Source organism: Tasmannia lanceolata, unplaced genomic scaffold, assembly GCF_043159265.1.
Source record: "Tasmannia lanceolata isolate RefF3 unplaced genomic scaffold, GAP_Taslan_0.1 ptg000012l, whole genome shotgun sequence".
In the NCBI taxonomy this organism is placed as follows: Eukaryota; Viridiplantae; Streptophyta; class Magnoliopsida; order Canellales; family Winteraceae; genus Tasmannia; species Tasmannia lanceolata.
In genome coordinates this window covers 13,515,001-13,535,000 of record NW_027518689.1, presented here as the reverse complement: position 1 = coordinate 13,535,000, position 20,000 = coordinate 13,515,001, and the positions used below count along the sequence as shown (strand labels likewise).

General features: G+C 43.1%; 2 protein-coding genes across 2 annotated transcripts in view; one reads left to right on the top strand and one right to left on the bottom strand.

Annotated features, from left to right (window-relative positions):
• Positions 1–12,884: 12,884 nt before the first annotated feature.
• Positions 12,885–19,617, bottom strand: LOC143887084 (uncharacterized). The gene is made up of 2 exons (XM_077391195.1): positions 19,161–19,617; positions 12,885–14,033 (listed from the first exon to the last, which is right to left on the bottom strand). The coding sequence occupies exon 2, from the start codon at positions 14,026–14,028 to the stop codon at positions 12,925–12,927; it is 1,104 nt and encodes a 367-aa protein (XP_077247310.1). The 5' UTR covers positions 14,029–14,033; positions 19,161–19,617; the 3' UTR covers positions 12,885–12,924.
• Positions 16,893–20,000, top strand: part of LOC143888562 (uncharacterized) — a 71,751-nt gene continuing 68,643 nt past the window's right edge. Inside the window, exon 1 of the mRNA XM_077393008.1 lies at positions 16,893–17,089. Within this exon, the coding sequence (XP_077249123.1) occupies positions 16,893–17,089 (197 nt within the window). The remainder of the gene's footprint in view (positions 17,090–20,000) is intronic.

Sequence of the window (20,000 nt, the reverse complement as noted above, 5' to 3'; positions counted from 1 at the left end):
TGCGACTTGATGCGTATTGTGTGGCCATGGGTTCTGGGCATAGGATTGGATGCATCGGCGTGGGTATGAGCATTAGGATGCATAAGTAGTGTAATTTCGGGTAAAGGTCTATGCCGAGATCGGTGTCGGGCTAGGTACGGGATGGACCAATTAGATTGAGCCGGACTGGGTTTACTTGGATGGGCTGGGTTGAACTTGGGCTGACTCGGTTTGACTCGGATCGACTCGGGTTGAACAAGGGCTGACTTGGTTTGACTCGGATCGACTCGGGTTGAACTTGGGCTGACTCAGTTTGACTCGGATCGACTCGGGTTGAACTTGGGCTGACTCGGTTTGACTCGGATCGACTCGGGTTGAACAAGGGCTGACTCGGTCTGACTCGGATCGACTTGGGTTGAACAAGGGCTGACTCGGTTTGACTCGGATCGACTCGGGTTGAACTTGGGTTGGCTTGGGCTGATCTGCTTGGATCGGGTTGGATTATATTCGATTGGGTAGAGGTTGACTCAAGTTGGGTCATGCTGGGTTCGGGTTGGGATGTGGCTGAGTGGATGTGAGTAGGGGTTTGGCTATGATTGGCCGAATGGCCATGATTTGGGTGAGGGTTAGATTAGGCCGACTAGGCCATGGGAGGTGGGTTTGGACCAAGCGCTAGGCGGGTTTGGGCTAGGGCCGAATGCTAGGGGTTTGGGCTTAGGTGATACGGCTTGCCTAGGATGAAACTAATGGATGTGCATGTATGGGTATGATGGTTATGCAACAGTGGGGATGATGGTACATGGTTCGGTGGGATGATGCTATGGATGGGCTGATGGTGTGAATGAGATGAGAACATGGGCCATGGGATGTAGCATTTAAGATTTATGCCACGGATGAATGGAGTGATGGGGTGTGAGAATGGGACTATTGGATATGGATAGGCTGTTGGATAGAGATGAGAATATAGGGTGTGTGGTTCGGATGAAAGTTGATGGTTGGGGAGGTGAGGAAATAGCTATGAACGATTGGGATTAATTTAGGCATGGGGATATGATAACATTGCAGAATAGCTAAGAGAGGTGGGATATTGGGTTCCGCCAGGAGAGTTGTGTCGGGTGAGCCGAGTGGGCTGCAGCTTGAGTCAAGGCCGACTGAGCCAGGCGTTGGGGTTAAGGCTGATTAGGCCGTGGGCTTTGGGTTCGGGGTGCCGATGGGGTGCGGCTTGCGGGGCTGAAGCGGGTTAGGAGTGCGGCTTAGGTTGGGTACAGTTTCAAGTTGAACCAGGTTGGGTGGGGTTTGATTAGGCTGGATTGGGTTGGACGTAGGTCAGGTTAGGTTGAGTGGGGTTAGGGATTGGATAGGGCGTGGGGTAGGTTCGGGTTTGGGTAAGGCTCAGGTCGGGTTAATGCGGAATCTGGGCCGGGTTGCGAGGTTCGGATTTGTGGGGCTGATGCGGAATCAGGGTCGGGTTGCGGGTTTAGGTCTGTGGGGCTGATTTGGCATGGGGTAGGGTGCTGATTGGGCGTGGGTTAGGGTTGTAGCCAAGGAGTGCGGGTTAGTGCTGGATTGGGTTAGGTGCATGGGTGAATTGGGGCTGGATTGTAAGGACATGCATAACACAGTGCATGGGTTTTGGTTCACATAATGCATGATAATTTTAAATTAAAAGGGCCATGTTCACAAAGTGTACAGCACATACAGGGGGCAAATTATCCACAACATAGGTTCAATTGGGTTATGGGTAAAAAATGAAAAGAGAGAGAGAGGGGAGAGAGGATGCATGCAAATTACTTTTAGATCAAAATTAAAGAATTTCTTCTCTTTTAGTTTCTTGAAATCTATTGAACAGAGACTTTTTTTCTTTTTTCTTTTTTTTTAAGATTTGTGAATTTGGGAGTCTCTCAATCCAAAAATTCTAGTAAATTGAAGAAATTTGTATGCTTCCCCATTTTAGAATAAAAGAAAATTCCAAGTTGGCCTACCTTTTCCGAAGCTTGATGTTGCTCCCCCGTGAGTTTCGAATTCCCTTGTGAAGTCTTTTGGATACGATGCTTCCTTTGATGGTGATTCTCAAGATGATTCCTAGTTGATGTGCAATTTCAAGCCAAAACAATCCAAGAGGACGAATGAGGCCAAATAGATGTTTTGGCCGAAATATAAAAAACAAACAAAGAGAGGTGGACTAGAAGAATTTAGAGGGAGATGGAGAGAAGACTGAAAATGGAGCATTCGATGATCTTGATGGGGGATGGAGAGAAGGCTAAGAATGTTTTTCCTCCCCTAGATGGAGCAATAAAGGAGGTATTTATAGGTGAAGGTTACCTTGAGTTGCTATGTTGGAGCAATGGTTGAGATTAAAAAGATGGCAATTTAGAAAGGAGTAAAGGGATGAGATCAAAATATCTAGAGAATTCCTTTCCCAAACTTGTGAAACGTATGGGTTAGATGCCCAAAATACATACCCTTCTATAATAGAAGGAGCTTGTGTGGTGGAGATTGTTTGCACAAATTAGGAAGCAAAGGGAAGTAAATAAGATGAGGCCAAGTGTCCCAACAAAATTTTGCAAATAAAGAATTAAATCAAGGACAATTAGAAACGTCCAAAAGAGGAGTGCATGTTGGAAATTTGGCATGATTCCCTACTCAATTAGAATATGTCACTTGCCTCTTTTAGTTTTAGGCAATCCTTTTGACCAATAAGCTTGAAACACATGCCTCTTTTTCAAAGTTTGTAAAACTAGCCCAAAATCATTTCAAATCTCTAAACAATAGGGGAGGAGGAAACAAGCCACGTTTTCCCAAGCTTGGGAAAACGTGTGGTGAGAGGAGAGAGAGAGGGTGAGGAAAGAGAACTCTCTCGAAAATGAAAAAATGTCGTTTTCCGGAGATTTTGGCATCCGACTCCGATAATTCTTTCGCCTTTGGAATCCCTGATTTTTTCTCGTTCATTTAAGCCCAATATTGCTATAGAAAACTGTTTTCAGAATTTTCAACCAATGCGAGCCTTCGATCTCCGTCGGTAGATCATTTTTTCAAAGATCGAGTAAATTGGTGGTCCGAACGAACCAACTGATTCGATCAACTTTGGGCCAACGGTTAAAACTATTAAACCATGATATTGACAATAGTTGAGACATTAGAAAGTTTTGATATCGATGATTTAACGGGACAATTTCGACGGATCTCTCTTATCCCGCCTTGATCCGTGACTTTTCACTGGGTTTTTGCTCAATTAAGTAACCCAATGTTTAATCTGAATTTGAGATTAACCTTGATCGATCCTATTTTGACTAAATGATCACAAATTCTTAGTAAGGAAAGACACTCAGGTCAAGATCTGCCCCTGATCTAACGATTTATGGAAATCGGGTCTCGGAATGGAATCAGGTCCCGGGCTGTGAAGTGATCCTAGCTTATTTTGTCCCGATTGATGATCCGTAAAGTCAGATCGAGATATTAATGACCCAAAACATATAAATCCATGATAGAGGGACTCTCACATGGATTTAACACACTAAATTCACCAGTCAGGGTATTTTTCAATTTTTCGGATCTAATCAGTACATCTCTTTATCATTTTGGTTTTCAGAAAATTTGAGGGTGCATACTTTACCAATGAAATTCCACGGATCAAAATATTAGGTTATTGTTGGTTAAAGTATAGCAAAATGAGGGTGTCTACAGATGTCCCTCTTTGGCAGTGGTGACGTAGTAACCAGATGCCAAAGCAAAAGAGATAACAGCATTTTGCGTAGCTTTAGTCAACAAAGGACCCTCTGGACAAGATGCAACCTAATATAATGCAAGACCCTAAATGAAATCCTAGAACTAGAATGTTATAAAAAAGAAAATCCCGCTGCGGTGCCGTTCACAAACGGGCAACGAGAGAATGAGATACCATTTTCGAATGGATATTCGGAGAGAAATGAGATGTCACATTTGTGTGATGCTCAAAGAAAATAAGAGACCATAGTCGTATGGACTCGAAGAGAATGAAATACCATATTTGTACGGATTTCAAGGAAATGAGACATCATAGTTGTATGACGTTCAAAGGGGATAAGAGACCATAGTTGTATGGACTCGAAGAGAATGAAATACCGTATTTGTACGGATTCCAAGAAAAAGAGACATCATAGTTGTATGATGTTCAAAGGGAATAAAAGACCATAGTTGTATGGACTTGAAGAGAATGAAATACCGTATTTGTACGGATTCCAAGGAAATGAGACATCATAGTTGTATGATGTTCAAAGGGGATAACAGACCATAGTTGTATGGACTCGAAGAGAATGAAATACCGTATTTGTACGGATTCCAAGGAAATGAGACATCATAGTTGTATGATGTTCAAAGGGGATAAGAGACCATAGTTGTATGGACTCGAAGAGAATGAAATACCGTATTTGTACGGATTCCAAGGAAATGAGACATCATAATTGTATGATGTTCAAAGGGGATAAGAGACCATAGTTGTATGGACTCGAAGAGAATGAATTACCATATTTGTACGGATTCCAAGGAAATGAGACATCATAGTTGTATGATGTTCAAAGGGGATAAGAGACCATAGTTGTATGGACTCGAAGAGAATGAAATACCGTATTTGTACGGATTCCAAGGAAATGAGACATCATAGTTGTATGATGTTCAGAGAGAAAATATCTTTTTCAAATGAATTCAGAGAGATATGATGATTTGAGCTTTGAGAGAAATCGAAATTTTCAATTAACAACTTTAGAAGCAAAGGATTTAATGACACCATGCAACAAAGGACTTTCAGAGCTTAAATATGAGATGCCACTTTATTAGCAACCTGCCCCAGTTTGAGGCATTCTATCCTTCTTCTATTCATTGACCAGGGATCATTCTTCAAAGATTTTTCGCCATTCATGACAATGTCACCTTTTCCCAAGTTCCTCAAAACCTGTTAATGAACCTGCCTTCAGAGTGATTGCACCCTACAACAATTCTAAAAATAGAGTTCGTAAATTTTTCTAAAAAATAGAATCACAGACACTTGTAATAAAAGGACAAAACAAGAGAGATTACTCCAGTAATCTCGTGATGCTTCTGACTTATCAGTATTTTCTTTTGGGTTAGACTAGCCTCTTTTAAAGAACGTTTCTCCATTGATAAACATCTTCACTTATTTTTAATACAGTGATACTTCATATATCTTTCTATCAACTTTCGGATTGCTTTGGAATTAATGTCCACAGTTTCAGGAATTGTTGTTATTAGCTTTGCCTGACCTACTGTGATTTCAGAGATTGCTGTAATTCTTCTGGCGTGAACCCCATCTTACCACGACCAAGTCTTCCTTTTTGGATTTTTAACTTGGCGGACCGCTCGGCCTTAACTTTTGCCTGAATCGCCTTTTCAGGTTTTCGACTCAGCAGGCCACCCCCTTAACTTTTGCCTAAGCCGCCCTTTCAGGTTTTCAACTTAGCAGGGGAATGATCCTAAATTTTGTCTAGATCGCCTTTTCAGGTTTTCAATCTAGCGGATCTTCAAGCTCCATTTTTTTTCTTTTTCTTTATTTTTTCATTTTCTTTTTCTTTTTACTTGAACACCAAAAAGGACTTTATAGGTGAGGTAGGGCTTTTCAAAGAATGGCTTAAGGTTTTGCAAGAATTTCGACCGAACCTGTGAATAGGTTGCCTACGTATCCCAGTGTAGGAATCAGGTCATGCGTAGTTCAGGGCGAACGCCCCTAATTCGAAGGTATTTCAATTTTTCTTTTCTTTTTGTATGGATTTTTTCTTTATTCTCTCTTTTTTTTTTTTTTTTCAACTTCTGCCTGGAATAATTGATTTTCTTCTTTTGAAACAACCGAACTCGATTTGACCGAGCTGCCTACGTACCCCGGTGTAGGGATCAGGTCATGCGTAGTTCAGGGCGGATGCCCCTAGTATATTGGGTTTTGAAGGAAAGTTTTATTTAGGCTCGAAAGGGTTTGCAAAAGGTTATATATTTTTTAATTTTGGGTTATGAATTTGGGATTTATTCGGCCAAAGGACGGCCTTTTGGTGTTCAAGCATAGAACCTCTTGAGTTGATCAAGATTTGTTGGTTCCGGTAATATTTCTCTATTTAAATTACGGAGCTTGACGGCTTTTCCGGGTAAGATTTGGTCCACAATGTATGGTCCTGACCAATTTGGCTTGAATTTGCCTCTTGGGTCAAACACTGGTGCTCGATTCTCTTTCAAAACAAGATTGCCTTCTTCTAGATCTCTGATTTTAACTTTTTTATTAAAAGCCCGGGCTATTCTGCGCTGGTAACCTTGCACATGGTAAAGCGCCTTTAACATCTTCTCATCTAGCATGTTCAGCTCTTTATACCTGGCATCTGCCCATTCATTTTCTGGCAACTTAGCCTCAGTCAATACTCGAAGCGAAGGTACACGGATCTCAACAGGTAGCACTGCCTCCATCCCGTAAACAAGAGAGTAGGGGGTTGCCCCAGTTGAAGATCTAATTGATGTTCTGTAAGCCCACAAGGCATACGGCAACTTATTCGACCAATCCTTATAAGTTTCTGACATTTTACTAATGATAGTCTTGACATTCTTGTTTGCAGCTTCTACCGCTCCATTTGTCTGCGGCCGATAAGGTGAGGATTTATGATGCTTAATCTTGAACTCTTCGCAAAGAGTGATTACTTCTTTCTTGAAATGAGATCCGTTATCTGAGATAAGTTCATGGGGAATTCCATATCTGCAAATGATGTTGGTGCGCATGAATTTGGCAACTGATGCGGATGTAAGCTTTGCATAAGAAGCGGCCTCAACCCACTTGGTGAAGTAGTCAATTGCAACGAGTATGTACTCGTGACCATTAGACGACTTGGGTGAAATCTTGCCAATGATGTCAATTCCCCATACCGAAAACGGCCAAGGAGAGGTAAGAGAATGCAATTCGGTGGGTGGTACATGGATGAGATTCGCATGTATTTGACATTTATAGCATTTCTTCACAAATGTATGACAATCTGTTTCCAATGTTGGCCAATAGTACCCCAGACGTAGGATCTTCTTTGCCAGCATCTTTCCATTCATATGAGGCCCACACACCCCTTCATGAATATCTGCGAGAATTTCTTCTGCCTGATCTTCAGTGACACATAAGAGTTGAATTCCATCGAAAGACCGTCGATACAACTCTCCTCCACAAATGACAAAATTAGCTGCCAATCTCTGCAAAGTCCTTATTTCTTTACTTGATGCCTCATTGGGATGCCCCTGGCCTGAGATGTAGTTCTTTATGTCCGAATACCATGGTTTACCATCGGGACATCTTGCAGCTATCTCTATAGCATCAACATATGCAGGAGCCCATTGCTCTTGAACCGTGATGGGCCTCATCTTCATATTATGAGGTATGTCAATCATAGAAGCTAATGTTGCTAAGGCATCGGCAAATCTATTCTTCAACCTTGGCAGATAACTGAAAGTGATGCACTGGAATTGTTTAGCAAGAGCATCCAAGTACTCATGATATGGCAATAGCTTTTCTTCTTTGGTTCTCCATTCTCCTTGAGTTTGGCAAATGATTAACTTCGAATCTCCATATACGTCAAGATTCTCTATGCCTAAGGCCAATGCAGCCTCAAGCCCAACAATGCATGCTTCATACTCTGCCATATTGTTGGTGCAATTGAATTGTAACTTAACGGCAAGGGGAACATGCTCATTTCGAGGTGACACAAGCAATGCCCCTACTCCTTGTCCTGCTTGGTTTGCTGCTCCATCAAAATATAGGATCCAACCAGTTTCTGGATATTCATCTTCTATCATCATGATCTCTTCATCTGGGAACATCGGCTTGAAAGGCTGATTTTCTTCTCGGGGTGCTTCTGCCAATTGCTCAGCAATGACTCGGCCCTTTACTGATTTTTGGGTTACATGGGTGATGTCAAACTCAGACAACAATAATAACCATCTGGCAGTCCTGCCTGTCAAGGCTGGTTTTTCAAAGAGATATTTCAGAGGATCCATCCTTGACAGGAGCAAGACCTTATGTGATAAAAGGTAATGCCTGAGTCGCTGAGTAGCCCAGACCAGAGCTAAGCAGGTTTTTTCTAGGACAGTGTATTTCTGTTCATACTCCAACATTTTCTTACTGAGATAATACACAGCCTTTTCATGCTTGGTTTCTGGATCTTGCTGTGCTAACATACAACCCATTGTGGTTTCTGTTACTGACAAGTAAAGCAGCAAAGGATGCCCTGGTATCACTGGTGCTACTATCGGTGGTTCAGACAAACTTTGCTTTATCTTTTCAAAGGCCTGCTGACATTCCTCTGTCCATTCTTTGGAAGAGTTCTTCTTTAAGAGCTTAAAGATAGGTTCACAGGTTGATGTCAGATGAGCGATGAATCGCCTTAGGAACTGTATCCTTCCTAGGAATCCCCGAATTTCCTTCTCGGTTTTAGGCGGCGGCATCTCCTGGATAGCCTTAATTTTCTGAGGATCCACCTCTATACCCCTTTGACTCACCATGAATCCAAGCAACTTACCAGAGGTAACCCCGAATACACACTTGCTAGGATTCAGGCGAAGCTGGTATTTGAGAATTCTTTCGAAGAACTTCTTAAGGTTCGGGATGTGATCTCTCCTTTCCTTGGCTTTTACGATCATATCATCGACATAAACTTCGACTTCTCTATGTATCATGTCATGGAGTAAGGCTGTAGCTGCTCTTTGGTATGTCGCACCAGCATTCTTAAGACCAAATGGCATTACCCGATAGCAATATGTCCCCCATTGTGTAATGAACGAGGTCTTAGCCATGTCCTCGGGTGCCATCTTAATTTGATTGTAGCCCGAGAAACCATCCATGAACGATAGTAATTCATGCCCGGCCGTATTGTCTACCAGGGTATCGATATGTGGTAGAGGAAAATCATCCTTTGGACTTGCCTTGTTCAAATCCCTGAAATCTACACACATTCTCACCTTTCCATCTTTCTTGGGTACAGGTACTATATTTGCGAGCCATTCTGGATATTCCACCACTTGCAGAAATCCAGCATTCAATTGCTTAGTAACCTCTTCTTCTACTTTCAAGACCCACTCGGGCTTCATTCTCCTTAGCTTCTGCTTTTTAGGTTTAATTTCTGGCAACAAAGGTAGCTTGTGCTGAACAATGTCTTCACTCAGCCCGGGCATATCTTTGTAGGACCAGGCAAAAACTTCTTTATATTCCTTAAGTAGGTTTATTAATTCATCGCGCTCTTCAGAGGATAGAGTATTTCCAATTCGTATTTCCTGTATTAAATCTTCTGTTCCGATGTTTATAACTTCGATTTCATCTTTAAGAGGCTGGGCTCGGCGCTCCTCCTCTTGTTTGAGCATATGCTGCAATTCAAGGGGAGTTTCATCGATCCCTTCTTCCTCGTCTGAGGAGGGAGTGTTATCATTATTATTAAAGTCAGAAGCAAACACAGAGACATACTGAGAATCAGATTTCATTGAATTGAAAGAAATTACATTATTATTATCGGACTCATCCTGAACAGGCTCAGGATTCACATAGTAAATAAACTCAGAAAATGACTCGCCTGGACTAGGCACTGACACTGATTCAATCGACTTGACTAGACTTGACTTAGCAATAAAATAAGATGGAAAAACATCAGAACTCCAGTTTGAAAGATTTTCTGTTGCAGGTGCAATCTGACTCTGAGGTTCAGTAAAGGTATCATTACTCTGAATAACTGCCACCAGCACATCTTCACAATCTGTCTCTTCTTGTTCTTCAGAATAGTAATCAACATCTGGCACATTTTCTTCAAATAAAGATCCCAGCACATCTGGCTCAAGGTAGACTAACCAGTCCTCAACAACTTTCTCAACATAATATATCGGCGGTTCTGTTTCTGGGAGAGTAAGGCCACTGAATATTTCAAAACCGGGTATCATGATCCCTGTCACTGAGTCATACCATGGTTCAGAAAACCCATAGTATGTAGAGGTCTCACCTTCTTTGATAAAATGACCATTCATCGATAAGGAATATGGAGCCATCGGGAGTACCCTTCCAGTGCGGCGGACTTCTTCCTTCAATTTCAACAATTCTTCCATGGCTTCCTCCTCCTCCTCAGTAGGTACATATCCAAGACCGAAAATTCCATGGTTTGCTTTGATTGGGCGCCAGTGAGATGCCTTGCTTGGATCACGGCCCAAATTCATACCAGGGAAGTAATTCATTTTTCTCATCATCTTGGCCACCACAGGACTGATGGCAAAAGGCAAATACAACTCCTCCCGAGAGGCGTCCTTATAAGAAATAGCAGCAACGTCGAATGCGAAACCATTCAAGTTGTAGTCATCTGCTTTTGCAACTGGAAGGATCAAGGTTTCTCCTGTTATCTGCCCTATTTCTGGCTCTTCGTCACCTCTGACAGTGAACAACTTCCCATCTTTGATGAACTTCAGTTTTTGGTGAAGGGTTGAAGCAACAGCACCTTCCTTATGCAACCATGGACGTCCTAGAAGCATATTGAACGAGGCTTTGATATCAATAACTTGAAACTCAACCTCAAATTCTTGACCGCCTATAACAATCTTGGTGGTGAGGACTCCAACCACATTTCTGCGGGTGTTGTCATATGCGAGGATACCAAGGGTTGATTCGGCAAAATCAGTGGGACCGAAACCCAAGGTAATGGCAGTTCTCAATGGACACACATTCAAGGCGGATCCGTTATCTACCAACACAGACGGTACTTTCTTGCCTCCACAGACAATAGTAACATGAAGAGCTCTAGCATGATTCCGACCTTGAGGAGGCAACTCCTGATCTGAGAAACTAATGGCCCTGGTGGCCTGGGTTAGAGCAACAACTTCAGCCAGTTGCTCCGGAGATATCTCTGATGATACCTGTGTGGTATTTAATTCTTTTAACACGGCTTCTCTGTGTTTCTTTGATGCTATCAATAATCCCCATACAGATATAACAGCCTGAGTTTTCTTCAACTGCTGCACAACTTCATCATCTGGATCTTTCACATATTGCGGCTCCTCTCCTCGAGCCAATGCCCCTGGATTTTCGACTCTCAATTCAGCAGGTTTGAAAATTCTTCGGCCCCTTGTCACATGTCTGACTTCATCCAATTCAGGCTCATCATAAGTGATAATTTGAGGGACTTGTGGCTCATAGGTGATTACCAAGGGAGGTACAGACTCTCTTAGGTATGATTCATCACAGAATATGATTTGGGGTTCAGAGATGGGTTCTAAGGCACATATGAGGGTGAGAGGGTCAAACTCAGGATCTCCTATGGTTATGGCATTAACGGCAGCAGGAGGATTTGCATGACCAGGTAGTGGGTTTTGGGTAACATTGGGTTTTGGCTGGAACGCAATGACTTTCTCATCAATGAGTTTCTGGATTCTGTATTTCAAGGCAATGCAGTTGTCAGTAAGATGACCAGGACCTCTGTGGTACTCACAGTGTAAGTCAGCTCGCCAATTTGCAGGTAGAGGATTGGGTGGAGGCCGGATGGCAGGTAGGGTTATGCGACCTGAAGCCAGACATTGCTTAAGCACCTCTGAAGATGGAATGGGGAGAGGGGTAAATTCTACCCGGGTTTGTTGCCGAGGTGCGGTTGCGGTTTGAGCATAGTCCATTACTAGAGGTTCTTGGGACCTAGAGGATTGAGCATTGGAACGGGAAATGCTATTGACTTGGGCTGGAGGGGACTTTTTGAAATCTCTAGGGTTTGGGTTGCTACGGTTGAATACACCTTGAGCCATAGCCTCCTCTATCTGGGTACCTGCCACTATGAAGTGTTTGAAGTCTGGATAGTATTGCAAAGACATGTGATATTGGAGCTGGGGGGAAATATTTTTCATGATTATCTGGACTTGCTCTTCCTCAGACGGACGCTCCATCATCTGAGCTGCTATTCTCCTCCATCTTTTCACAAAAATCAGAAAGGATTCCCTCGAGTCTTGCTTTGTTCTCTCTAAATCCTTTCTGGTGATTTCTGTCCCATCATCATATTTGAACTGCCTGATGAATTGCTCGCCGATATCCTTCCATGTCCTGTAACGAGTTTTGTCCAAGACCATGAACCATCTTCTAGCAACCTTGGTTAGGGAAACTGGGAACAATTGAGCCATTTGCTCAGGAGATAAGCCTTGAGGCTGACACATGATGGTGAACATTTGCAAATGTGTGATTGGACAACCCACACCATCATATTTGTCGAAATCTGGCATTTGAAAATTAGCAGGAAGGCGGATTTCGGGAAATAGAGTAAGATCACTGGGATTGAAACCACCCTGGTCTTGAAACTGAAAGTCTTGAACTTTCTTGGTAAGAGTCTCTAATTTCTCCATAACAGACTTATCAACCATGAGCTGAGAAGGCCTACCGCGATCCTCGCTGTACTGCTCTTTTTCTAAGTCTTCTTCGGCTTTATCAGGGATATTGATGAACATTGGTTGGGCAGGCGCTGCTGAAGTAGCTGCTTGGTGCATAGGCCCTTTATCCTTGGACAATGACGGTCCCAACTTTTCAGAAAGCTGAGCCTTGATAACTCGGTTCTCCTCTTTGAGTTCTTGAAGTTGCTGGAGAATCAAGGTAAGAGTATCGGTAATAGCAGCGGGTGGAAGGCCATCTTGGTTATCTGCCATTGGTGAGGATGAGGATGGGAAAGAAGGAGATGCTGGGGTTCTTAGAGAAGGTGGCGGGGATACAGATTTCCTCGCCAATCGCGAAGAGACCCGAACCCAAGGAGTAGTAGGGTTAGCTATGATGTTTACTGCCCTGAAATATTTGAAAGACATATTTTAAAATCAGAAAGAAGTAGACAATGATGCACGCATAGACCAAGATAATGAGAGAGAAAGATGAACTTTATTGATCAAACATTAAAACTCGAGTACAGGGTTCATTTTTTCAAAGATAAATGGATAAGATTAAACATGGAACTAAGCATTCTTTTTAGACTTCTTCTTTGGACGACAATCTTGTTCAGCTGACTCTTTTAAAGGCTTGATGATTTTGACATCCCAAGCAGATGAAACGGCTTTGACAATCTTGGGCTTGAGATCCTCAGGCGGATAGAAATGACAAAGGGGAGGCGCAATGGATTGCTCCCTTCCATACTGACGTAGAATTCTGGCAGGAAGATAAAATGAAGTCTTTTTGAGACCGAGAAGGCGAACGTAGTTAGCTTCTCCAATGTTGAAGACAGCTTCTTGGATTCCAGGAATTTGCCAATAAATTTGATCTTGTTGGCGAGAATTTAACCATTCAACCCAATCGCTTTTATGATCGAAAGAAATATCATGACGCCATTCACTGAATGTGTATAACGTATGATCGAAATGGACAGGAGCTGCAATTTTTAGCTTGTGGCATAACCACACCTGGAGTAATGCAGGACATCCTGAGAAAGAACCAGCGAAGGAGCGAACATAAGAGCCTGGACCTGAACTAGCACGAAGACGAGCCATATCATCCAATCCATTGAAGGTTTCTGCAAGCATAGTAGGAATTGGATTGGCACCACGATCCATTTGATCGACGAGGTCCAAGAGAACAGCTGAAGCAAAGCGAGAAGGCTGGACAATGAGGAACCTAGCAAAGGAGCAGAATCTCAAAGCGCGACGTCGGGCTTTTTGAATATCAACAGCACCAATGTGTCCAATAGGAGGATAAATATCAATCAGCTGCTGCATTGACACTTCTTGGCCTTTGATGAAAGAGTTCATGGATTCATCTGGATTATTCATCAAGCGAAGGAACAAAGGACGATAATCTGGAACACAGGATGGCTTCACTAGAGGGCCATCCACAGGATATTCCAATAAGGCACACCATTCTTCAAAGGTGGGACACATTTCTAGGTTGCCAAAACGGAAGACATGATGATCGGGATCCCAACACTCTGATGCGGCATAGAGTAATCCCCAATCGAGCTTGATGGTCGCCACGTAGCCGAAGAGATTTTTCTCTTGCTCACTTATGGCATAGATATGGGATTCTCTTAATGTACCACGGATCCAATCAAGAATTGCATGAGTAGACATGATGCCTGCAAGCCAAGAGAAGGGATAAAGAATGATCAGGATTACATGAACACGAGATTAGGATAAGTTCCTGCCAGTATAAAGAAAGTATGGATACATGATCGAATCACATAATAGAAGTTTGAAAATCGTATGATCAAGGGATGGGATCAGATAGCATAGGATTGCTTTCAACGGATAGATCATGAATGACTAATCCTATGAGATCTTAGGAAAGATGGGATTTATATCCTAACCCCAAAGGAAAATCTTTTAATCTTTGTGCATTTTAACAGTGCTACCTGAAGGCATCAACCCTAATCCTAATCTAGCGGAGTGGAGAGAGGATCTCGACTCATGACTTTGTTTGTGTACTTAAGAACCGATCGTAGCCATTGGAAGATGGACCACGGCCTAATCTAGACACAAATGGGTAGGATGTCCTAAGCTAGGCTCACACACGTGATGTACATGTGTTCGTATTCTACATGCATGTGTGGGTTAATCTAGGGGTAAGGCCAAGAGTTCCCTTAGCGCGAATCCATGTTCGATATACTGTACCAGTGTCCGGCGTATCAGTACGTGAACAAGAGATCCGTTTACGCACCATAAGGTGCTAGGCTAAGGGTGGAATGCTTCTCTAGCACAGAGGCACCAGGTGATGAAATCCCAGTCAACCATGCTAGATAACACTCCGGGTTCCTAAAATAGGACGTGTGTGCATGTGAGATGCAGGGTTTAGATGCAAGTGATGTAAGTGTGTGCAATAAGTTCGCGCAATCTATGATGCCTTCAGGTTTTGTTAGATTAAGTTCAAGTAAAATGTGATGAGAAGATAAAACAAGACAAACTAATCTAACAAATATAGAGTTTTTATGAGCCAGTTAAATTAAATTCAAATGAATTAGCCTTTGGAATTGTAATGAAGTTAGGTGGTCCCCAGCAGAGTCGCCAAACTGTGGGACCCGATCCCGCGAGAGAGGTGGGGCGCGTGCCGCCAAGCCCTCTCTTGGTCTCTCGTACCCACGCGATTGGCGTGTGCATTTTAATTGTTGATTTTAATTCATCTTTTATGTGAACTTGGGATCGCTAAAGCAATCCGAATTCCACACAAAAGAGACTGACAGAGTCGCCACCTAGATGTGAGATCTAGGACTCGTAATTAACCAGAAATCTAGACTCGCTACCTGGTTGCAAGAATGGAAGGTATGGGGAGTTATCCACCACATGCACCATTCTTGCCCGATAATCGGTCTTCGATTCTAAAAGCTAACTCTTTTAAATTTATTTTAAATGGCTCATTCAACTCTCTATTAATGTGCTAACTACGGGACATGCATCCTATGATCTAATTTCAATGTATTTCCTAAATGGGGTGAATGTGAATTTTATTAACCTAAATGCACTCTAATTCTTTTAGCCGTTCACAGTTTAGACTCATGCGGGCCAGGAGTGCATCCTACATGCAACTACATGCCTATGTGCCTATGTGATTGTTTTAAGATTGAGGAGATTTGTTTTGGGTTGAATTAGGTTGATTAATCTGAAGTGGAGTGACTTATGCTATATGAACCTAGATTTAATGCAATGGACCTAAGTTACATTCCTAGTATATTTGTGAATTTTGGATTCTAAGAATTCTATTTTGAAAATCTAGAATGTGGTCTCTAAGTTTAGAGCCTAGAATTGGGATTTTTCATCTTAGATGATTACTAGTTCTTAGATTCTTTTAAGATTTTTGAATTCTTTTGAGTTCCAAATTTAACAAACACAACTAATCATGCAAAGAAAGCAACTAGCATACTAAAAAGCAAAACAACTAGCATGTGATTCTAAGCTTACGATAAGAATAATTTAAAGAAATCTAAACATGCAACTAATCATGCAACTAAGTAAAAGAAAATATCTAACATGCAAAAAGGGTTTAAGGAAAAGGAAAGAGTGAATAGGGGAATGGAAGGGATGAAGAAAGGTGTAGGGGAACGAGAAGGATGGAGAAAGGTGCGACTGAACTTGGGATTTGAGATGAGATCTTGGAGTAAAGACTCAAGTTTGGATTTTGGAATTGGGCCTTCGGATTTGGATTTGAATTTAAGCTTTGAAAGAATCATTAAGAAATTGGATTGTGAGGATTCAAGAGGCGAATCTATGAGATAGGCCAAGCGAGATCGGTTTTGAAACCATTGGGTATTTTGCTAGTGGGTTTTAACTTTGGTTTGAACTGGACAAATTGGTTTCGAAAATGGTTGTTATTCGGTTATGCGGAGTATGACTTGGTTAGGAAGTTGGGGACACAACTCGGTTACTCAGTTGAGTCATTGGGTTGCGACTTGATTGGGTTGGAGAATATAAAAAAGATGACTCGGTTTGAATTAATTGGGTTCGGCTGGATCCGTACACACTGCTGGGTTTTGAGAACATTCATGTACATGTGTTGCTGGGCATAAGATATAGCATGGTTCATGTGTTATGGGTATGATGGGGTATAGGGAAAGTTGGTGGAAGACTGCCATGGAGAGGGGTTGGTTACAAGGTCAGAACCTGGTTGGGCCTTGGTTCAGCCATGAGACCATGATTTTGTTGGGTTGGTTGGTTGGGTCGAGTTCAAGTTGAACTGGGTCAAGTCGGATTGGGTCCAAATGGGTCGGGTTAGATCCAAATGGTTAGGTTGGGGTTGAGGTGGGTCTGGGTAGGACTTGATTGGAATGGGTTGGAAGGGCTGGGAATCGGGTTGGTTTTGGTTGGTCGGGCTGAACTCGGGTTAACGGGTTGACTCGGCTTAGACCGGGTTGGACTCGGTTATGAATTCGGGTTGCAAATCGAGTTGCGGTTCGGGTTCAGGTTCAAGGTGACTCAGTTAGGTGATTCAATTAGGTGACTTTGTTATGGCGACTCGCTTGAGTCGAATGGGAGAGGAAACTGTTGGGTCAGTTTATGGTGAATGGCCGAGTGATGTGGAATATAAGGGGTTAGGGTATGGGGATAAGCATGTTGGGTCTGTTGGAATGTATGTGATGATGTATGGTGTATGGGATGGGGATGGGGATAAGGCATCAATAGATGGAGCATGGGAGTGTATGAGGTCTGTGGATGGCTATTGTAGGCTACTGGTGGTGGTGAACCTGGATATAAGTGGATGGAAGTAGGGTGTTGGGTTAGGTTCGGTTGGATCAAGTCAAATGGGTCATGGGGTGCGACTTGATGCGTATTGTGTGGCCATGGGTTCTGGGCATAGGATTGGATGCATCGGCGTGGGTATGAGCATTAGGATGCATAAGTAGTGTAATTTCGGGTAAAGGTCTATGCCGAGATCGGTGTCGGGCTAGGTACGGGATGGACCAATTAGATTGAGCCGGACTGGGTTTACTTGGATGGGCTGGGTTGAACTTGGGCTGACTCGGTTTGACTCGGATCGACTCGGGTTGAACAAGGGCTGACTTGGTTTGACTCGGATCGACTCGGGTTGAACTTGGGCTGACTCAGTTTGACTCGGATCGACTCGGGTTGAACTTGGGCTGACTCGGTTTGACTCGGATCGACTCGGGTTGAACAAGGGCTGACTCGGTCTGACTCGGATCGACTTGGGTTGAACAAGGGCTGACTCGGTTTGACTCGGATCGACTCGGGTTGAACTTGGGTTGGCTTGGGCTGATCTGCTTGGATCGGGTTGGATTATATTCGATTGGGTAGAGGTTGACTCAAGTTGGGTCATGCTGGGTTCGGGTTGGGATGTGGCTGAGTGGATGTGAGTAGGGGTTTGGCTATGATTGGCCGAATGGCCATGATTTGGGTGAGGGTTAGATTAGGCCGACTAGGCCATGGGAGGTGGGTTTGGACCAAGCGCTAGGCGGGTTTGGGCTAGGGCCGAATGCTAGGGGTTTGGGCTTAGGTGATACGGCTTGCCTAGGATGAAACTAATGGATGTGCATGTATGGGTATGATGGTTATGCAACAGTGGGGATGATGGTACATGGTTCGGTGGGATGATGCTATGGATGGGCTGATGGTGTGAATGAGATGAGAACATGGGCCATGGGATGTAGCATTTAAGATTTATGCCACGGATGAATGGAGTGATGGGGTGTGAGAATGGGACTATTGGATATGGATAGGCTGTTGGATAGAGATGAGAATATAGGGTGTGTGGTTCGGATGAAAGTTGATGGTTGGGGAGGTGAGGAAATAGCTATGAACGATTGGGATTAATTTAGGCATGGGGATATGATAACATTGCAGAATAGCTAAGAGAGGTGGGATATTGGGTTCCGCCAGGAGAGTTGTGTCGGGTGAGCCGAGTGGGCTGCAGCTTGAGTCAAGGCCGACTGAGCCAGGCGTTGGGGTTAAGGCTGATTAGGCCGTGGGCTTTGGGTTCGGGGTGCCGATGGGGTGCGGCTTGCGGGGCTGAAGCGGGTTAGGAGTGCGGCTTAGGTTGGGTACAGTTTCAAGTTGAACCAGGTTGGGTGGGGTTTGATTAGGCTGGATTGGGTTGGACGTAGGTCAGGTTAGGTTGAGTGGGGTTAGGGATTGGATAGGGCGTGGGGTAGGTTCGGGTTTGGGTAAGGCTCAGGTCGGGTTAATGCGGAATCTGGGCCGGGTTGCGAGGTTCGGATTTGTGGGGCTGATGTGGAATCAGGGTCGGGTTGCGGGTTTAGGTCTGTGGGGCTGATTTGGCATGGGGTAGGGTGCTGATTGGGCGTGGGTTAGGGTTGTAGCCAAGGAGTGCGGGTTAGTGCTGGATTGGGTTAGGTGCATGGGTGAATTGGGGCTGGATTGTAAGGACATGCATAACACAGTGCATGGGTTTTGGTTCACATAATGCATGATAATTTTAAATTAAAAGGGCCATGTTCACAAAGTGTACAGCACATACAGGGGGCAAATTATCCACAACATAGGTTCAATTGGGTTATGGGTAAAAAATGAAAAGAGAGAGAGAGGGGAGAGAGGATGCATGCAAATTACTTTTAGATCAAAATTAAAGAATTTCTTCTCTTTTAGTTTCTTGAAATCTATTGAACAGAGACTTTTTTTCTTTTTTCTTTTTTTTTAAGATTTGTGAATTTGGGAGTCTCTCAATCCAAAAATTCTAGTAAATTGAAGAAATTTGTATGCTTCCCCATTTTAGAATAAAAGAAAATTCCAAGTTGGCCTACCTTTTCCGAAGCTTGATGTTGCTCCCCCGTGAGTTTCGAATTCCCTTGTGAAGTCTTTTGGATACGATGCTTCCTTTGATGGTGATTCTCAAGATGATTCCTAGTTGATGTGCAATTTCAAGCCAAAACAATCCAAGAGGACGAATGAGGCCAAATAGATGTTTTGGCCGAAATATAAAAAACAAACAAAGAGAGGTGGACTAGAAGAATTTAGAGGGAGATGGAGAGAAGACTGAAAATGGAGCATTCGATGATCTTGATGGGGGATGGAGAGAAGGCTAAGAATGTTTTTCCTCCCCTAGATGGAGCAATAAAGGAGGTATTTATAGGTGAAGGTTACCTTGAGTTGCTATGTTGGAGCAATGGTTGAGATTAAAAAGATGGCAATTTAGAAAGGAGTAAAGGGATGAGATCAAAATATCTAGAGAATTCCTTTCCCAAACTTGTGAAACGTATGGGTTAGATGCCCAAAATACATACCCTTCTATAATAGAAGGAGCTTGTGTGGTGGAGATTGTTTGCACAAATTAGGAAGCAAAGGGAAGTAAATAAGATGAGGCCAAGTGTCCCAACAAAATTTTGCAAATAAAGAATTAAATCAAGGACAATTAGAAACGTCCAAAAGAGGAGTGCATGTTGGAAATTTGGCATGATTCCCTACTCAATTAGAATATGTCACTTGCCTCTTTTAGTTTTAGGCAATCCTTTTGACCAATAAGCTTGAAACACATGCCTCTTTTTCAAAGTTTGTAAAACTAGCCCAAAATCATTTCAAATCTCTAAACAATAGGGGAGGAGGAAACAAGCCACGTTTTCCCAAGCTTGGGAAAACGTGTGGTG

Excerpts from the sequence above, each read along its gene's own strand:
- LOC143887084 (XM_077391195.1), bottom strand. The coding sequence starts at position 14,028 with ATGTCTACTCATGCAATTCTTGATTGGATCCGTGGTACATTAAGAGAA.